Source organism: Cyprinodon variegatus, unplaced genomic scaffold (assembly GCF_000732505.1).
Source record: "Cyprinodon variegatus isolate N-32 unplaced genomic scaffold, C_variegatus-1.0 Scaffold28, whole genome shotgun sequence".
NCBI lineage: Eukaryota > Metazoa > Chordata > Actinopteri > Cyprinodontiformes > Cyprinodontidae > Cyprinodon > Cyprinodon variegatus.
The window spans coordinates 1,414,156-1,420,516 of NW_015150481.1; the positions used below are offsets into that span (position 1 = coordinate 1,414,156).

Below are 6,361 nucleotides of genomic sequence, written 5' to 3' on the forward strand. Positions count from 1 at the left end.
TCACTGATGCACTTTAATAATTGGCTGGTAACTAATAAGAGGTTTTTAAACTTAACCAGCCTGTGGGACCTTTTAAGATCAGTGAACGTAACAATACCTAACCGTTACCACCACCAACACTCTTCAGTGAGGAAGGTGTAAGAAGGGAGCAAGCTTTCTTAGCTATTTTTCAGTGAGGTGTTAAAAAAAGGAAGTTAGATCGAGAACAAAATGTGCTTCAAGGTAAAACATGTAGAAGAAAAACATTTTGAATGCAGTCGGAGAGAATGTGTAATTAACTGATGTTAATTTTAGTGGATCGAAGCTTTAAAACAGATGGTGAGGTCCTTTTAAATTTCAATTGAAACAAACCGACTGAGATCTGCTAAGCAAATTGTCCAAATAGGTCCAAATAATTTTTGAATATAATGACAAATTTCAACATTACAAAACAATATAATCATTGTTCTTTATTATAGAAACATATCTACCTCTTAAAACCATAAAATAGACATTTTTTATGGTTTCTAGACATTATAAAAAATGGTTATATAAATGTCTTTTAAATACAAAATACATCCGTACAACTTTTAATTGAAAAGACTGACAAAGGGTCAATGATCCCTTAATGCAGATGCTACATTTAGCATTGTTAGCGGCTAACGGCTAGTCTAGATATTCTAACTTTGCTTTAAAGTCATTCATATATTGTTAATATTTAAAAGCAAATACATTTTATGTTTTATTCCATTAATGTAAATGCGGAAAACTCTCAATGTTTCTCTTTTGTAAGTAATATAAGGATGTAATAGTCTCTTATCGGAGCTCTAATGATGGTAACTCGTCAAAGCTTGGTAGAAATAATAATGTGAAGAGTTATTATTATTAAACAGGCCTGGGGTTTAATGCTGCTATAAATGTTTAGGTAGCAATTAACCCTTAAAATAACAGTCTGGGGCTGATAATGCTCGTTTATGTTTACTCCCCCAAACTGAATCACGTGCTGAAACAATCTAGATACCGCTTTATTGGACAGGTTTTACTGTAAAGAGAAGTATTTAAGCATGTAGATATTGAAACGTGTAGTAATCCTCCTAACTGGACTCTGTGTTTCTGCATACAGGCAGCAGGGCCAGCTGCCCTTATCCTCAGCAGGCATGGTCTACCCAGGTGCCCTTTCCATGGCAGGGATGCCCTCCCCCCAGATGCCCTCAGAGCACTCGAGCATGTCCAGCAGCCCCGAGCCCAACGCCAACCACCAGAACCCCCACATGCCTGAAGGACTGAAGGGGGACGAGCCACGGATCAAGGAGGAAGAACTGCGGCTAGACGACAGCAACGGTGATGTGTACGACGATTTCGACTACGAGGACGAAGAGGCCGACTACACCAGCGATAACGAGAACCACATCACCCATTAAGGGGGCGCCAGTGACTGCTGGTAAATCTTTAAGGATTCTAAACTCATCAGTCAGGAAGAGGAGTTTGTATTTTGCCAATCACCTCAAGTTTAAAAAATAAAAACACCTCCCACCCTCTCTTCTCCTGGCTAACATGGACTCTCTGACCAGAGCCAAACCCCCTCTCCTCCCACTGGAGTCCTGATACCAGCATCGGATCAATTAATGGAAGCACAGGACCTGTCACTCACACTGACTGTTACACATGCTGGAGTCTGGGAGGAAGCCAGTTTAAAGCTCACTGAGGAATATTCAAGTACTACTGCAAGAGTGTAATGCCACAAGTGAGGAGACATTTATAAAAATCAACCCTTTTCGCTCCCATTTGGAGAAAAGGAGACATTTTAAACTGAAACACTAAACAGCGGACCTGTCAAAAGGCTAACAGAAGACACTTTAGGATGGCGGACCTGTTTATTATCAAGAGACACTTTTAAGAAACAGCTTTTTTTGTTCTTTGGTTCTATAATATTCTCACTCAGGTACACGGTGCCAATAAGTGGCTTGTGAATGTGATTTGTTGTTTTTGTGCTACAAGTTTGGATAATAATAGAAAAAAGAGACTTCTTTTTTCCCCTTTTGTTGTAAAGCACCTAAAACACATCAGACCTTTATTTTTAACTGAATCTCCAGCCTTGCAGCGTGCTGTCGGCGCCTCCACCTGCCTCTCTTTCTCCCCCCCCCTTCCCTTCAGAGATGAGGCGACGGGAGGGGGGGCATGGGCACCCGAACAGGGGCGCCCCCCGGAGCGAAATCGAAAGCACTGTGTTTGTGAGACAATCCACGAGTTTTCTTCTCGCTCCATCTCTCCTGTCTGCGTCTCCATATCATCTATTTTTTAAAAAGCTGAAATATCCGACAGGTGTGGGTCAGTGTGTGTCGTTTACAGCACTTTTTTATTTTTTTTTTATTTTAGAGCAAATGAAAGGAGCTAAAACAAAATCTTGAAGAATAAGAAACTTGTTCTGCTGCTGTTAATGCGCTGTAACACACACACCGTCTCGCTCACACACACACAAAAAAGCTATTGTTGCGTCTTTTAAGTGTTTCCCTGCTCCCTCCAATCAACGTCGTCCTGCTGTAACCCAGTGGGTGGAGCCGGAGAGCAGTCAGCCAGTCAGTGTTTCTGTATTTTATTATTATTTTTCTTTAAAACTGCCTCTAGTCTAATAATATTATTAACCATAATTAAGAGGATGGTCAGCGTTTCCTGAGTTTAGTAAGTTATGTACAGTATAATTTATTTTTTTCTCCTTTATCAGGTTTTTGTGGCCGTGCGAAACGGCCGCTGAAACATTATTCTATTTAGCGGGTATGTATTTAGATTTAAGCAGAAGTTGTTCTTTTACCCTGCTTTGTTTTTGTTATGTTTGTCTTTTTTTTTTCCTCCTCCCCCCTTAATCTGTTCGATTTGTATTAACCCTTCGGATGGATGTGCGACGGAGTTAGGACCGCAAACTTCTCCTTTTTAACGTCCATGCCCATTTCTAAGAAGCACTCAGACTCTCTGCAGTCAGAGAAAAAGAAGAACATTAATATTTTTTATTATCGTTATAATTTTATTTGCATTTTTCACCATGTACAATGTGAAGGTTTCCTCTTTTCATTTGATTCTCTTGTGCTTTGAAAATGATTTGAAGGATTTCTGTGAACACAGAGAGCCGTCCCTGTTTACTAGCTCAGCCGCCTCATGGAAACGCAGTGAAGCAACATCTGCTTGGATCCTTGCACATACAGCCCCAATCAGTCGTTAAAATGCTCTTCATCAGCATGAATGTCATGTCAGTTTTCAGCTTTTGATCACACATTTGGATCATTTTTTTCATTTGATTGAATTAAACAAAAAAAAATAGCTTTTAAAACACCTATTTATTGAAGTTTTTCCTCCATTTAAAAGGGTGGAAATGTGCCTCACCTCCTAAATGTTCTTTAGTTGGTTGAAGCTTAACCATAAGAATGTTTAATCCCTGTTCCTCTGGGAGACAGCATTTAAAATACTTAGTTTGCCACCATAAAGACGGCACTAAGGTTTGGTCCCAATATTTTAATTTAAATAAAGTTGAATTCATCCTGCAAATCTAACCTTAGTCTGTTTTTTTTTCTGTCTGGGATCTTTCTGTAACCAACAAGCAGTTGATTTGAGATAAATGAAAGTCTCTGTGGGTATTTCTAAAGTTTTAGGACATCTATTGTGGCTTCAAACCCTCCAAGTTCATGTGGATATGTGATCTACCCCACTCCATCTCTTGAACCTTAACTTGAACGTGACCATTTTTCATTTCATCCTAGTTCACCAGGAAAATGATCCCAGACTTTCATCAGAACTAGTTTTATCCTAAAACTATGTACCGCTATCTTCCCTTTTTATCTGTATTAAAGATATGAGGACTATCCCTGAAACCCACATGTATGTATTTTTTCTTAAATCTGCACAAATTCCAAACTTCTTTAGCTAGTTCTTCTTTTTTTTAAGTTAATGATGTTATTTTCAAACACGAATCCCCTGAAAAAAAAAAAACATGCATCTTAATGCATCCAATCAGACATTCATATTGATTATACTAAAACTTAAAATTGTTGCAACTAAACAAATCATATGCTGTTGTTTTAAATACATAAAAAGCTTTTTTTTCTTTAGTAATAGAAGTGTTTTTTTGTCATGGTGATAGAAGAGCAGTGTTTCACTGAGTTTGGTTGTGAGGCGGCTCTGCAGTATGTTTAACATTTCTCATCAGGAGCCCTTTGCTTTGTTTGAGCTCCACACGACGCTACAGGAGCCATGACTACTCTTCAGGTGTGACATCACTTAGTGATCCCCAATCTTTTTTATCACTATATAAATGTTCCACATAAAAAGCGCCTAGGTCTTAATTGTGCTGTAAAGTCAACCCTTTTTTTTTATTTTTTTATCGCCACATTGATGCTGGAGAGAGGAATCAGGAGAGCATGTGGGGCATTAAAGACATCAATCATCCCTGCTGGCAAGGTCTGTCCCTATATCAAGACAATGAAAATGATATTATTTAAGACAATCAGTCACGAGTGGAGCTCAAAACAAAGTAATTATTACAAACAAAAACTATCTTACCATCTCAACTTGAAAAATCAAGAAAGATAATTATGTAAATATAACATAGAGTTATAGATTTATATTTTGTTCATAACACAGTGTAATATAAGTTGTATATTTCTTTTTTTTTCTCTCTCTCTCTCTCCCTATTGTCTCTTTTATTGATGTTTATCCATGCCACAGAAAAGCAAGAGTCACAGCACTCTCACACAAAAAAATGACGAAAAAATATCAAAGAAATAAAGAAAAACAGGAAAAAAAATCCGTGGGCTGCCACCACCATCTGTTCTAAGTTCACTTTTTTTCAGTATTACTGCCAGACAAGGCTCTAATAAAGACAGCAATGTGTTGAGTAAACTTGTGCTTGTCCTACTCATTTATCCCCCCCCCCAAAAAAAAAAACAAAATTTTTTTTTTCATACAGGTTTACATACATGCGTACTTTCTACATTTCAAAGCACATGAAAATATATTTCCACATGACATTTAATTTGGGTTGTTCAGAATTTCTCTCCTGTAAAACAATGCGGGCCATCACACAGGGGGCTGAGTAATTCAATCATCTCCATAACAACATGTTAATTATGCTAAGTCCACCTTCGTGCACCTCCAATCAGAGGGCCAGCTGCAAGGCGCAGAGAAGAATCATGGATCGTTAGCAACCCGGTAACCTAATTAAGCACAATGAGGGAAGAGAAAGGAGTAAAAGAAGGGGGGGGTGGGAGAGGGGAGGGGGAAGGAGACATTTTTAGAGTCAAGACAAACTTTATTGTCATTTTGTATACACAGAGTGTATGCAAAACAAAATGACGTTGCTTACAGCTTCCAACAGTGAAATGAACATTAGCGTTTAAAATGCAGCAGGGATCATCATGTAAACACTATAGGAGAAAAGGAAAACCAGTTAAAAAAAATAATGGTGCAAAAAGGGCGTTCACACTGCAAAAAATGTAAATCTATAGTAAGTTTTTCTTAAAATAAGTGCATTTTTTCGTGAATTGAGGAGGTAAATGAGACACTTTGCCAAAGGAACAAGACAATTTACATTTAAAATACGAAAAAGCAATTGCATTGTCTTATTTCAAGTGCATATTATCTAATTAACTTATTTTAAGTGTAAAAATAGTCATTCCATTGGCAAACTCTTATTTACCTGCTCAAATTAAGGGAAAATACAGTTGATTTAAGAAATTTTACTTAATTTCAGATTGTTTTTGCAGTGCATTAGAAAGGTTTGGTGCAGTGCAATATGGTGCAAAATGCAGTATGACATTGAGTTGTGTCATATTTTAAAGGATTATAAAACTTTCAGACACGTTGGTGGTGCAAAATAATATTCCATGTGTGATGCATAGTCCAGTTTAACAGTTCAACATGCAGCGGGTGAAAAGCTATTGCAGAACCTGATGGGCCTGCAGCGAATGCTGATAAAACCCCTAAAAAAAAGAAAAAAAAGATTTACTTCCCACTAAACTAGTGTCACCTGTTTAAAAAAAAAGCATATGTATAATAGATGCATGCTTATGGACGTTGAGGATGTTCCTGCCTCCATTTTCAGGGGTTAGAAACACCAAACCCCACTCAGTGTGCCCATTAAAATGCTGTCCCCCATCTGTGTCCATATGTTCCGCAATCAACCCCCACAGCCCTGCCTGACGCTCGGCGCATAAAAACAAGCTAAATGCACTCCAAGGACGAGATTTTATGTGCTTTGTTAATTACCATAACTTCACAGACGTGCACACTCAAAAAAAAAAAAACCTTTTGATGCAATAAAGAGGCAAGATGGGGGCAGATTAAAAAAACTCAGAATAATACAGTAAGCGAAGGACTCTGTTAGTCTAGGTTATGT

General features: G+C 38.0%; 1 protein-coding gene across 8 annotated transcripts in view; it reads left to right on the forward strand.

Moving 5' to 3' along the window:
* The window catches only part of sox5 (SRY-box 5), a 93,259-nt gene extending 88,393 nt beyond the window's left edge, over positions 1-4,866 (forward strand). For all 8 annotated transcript variants that reach the window (XM_015397567.1, XM_015397625.1, XM_015397594.1 and 5 more), the window contains one exon: positions 1,103-4,866. In XM_015397567.1, coding sequence (XP_015253053.1) covers positions 1,103-1,400 — 298 coding nt within the window. In that variant the 3' untranslated portion in view covers positions 1,401-4,866. The remainder of the gene's footprint in view (positions 1-1,102) is intronic.
* The last annotated feature ends 1,495 nt before the right edge of the window (positions 4,867-6,361 follow it).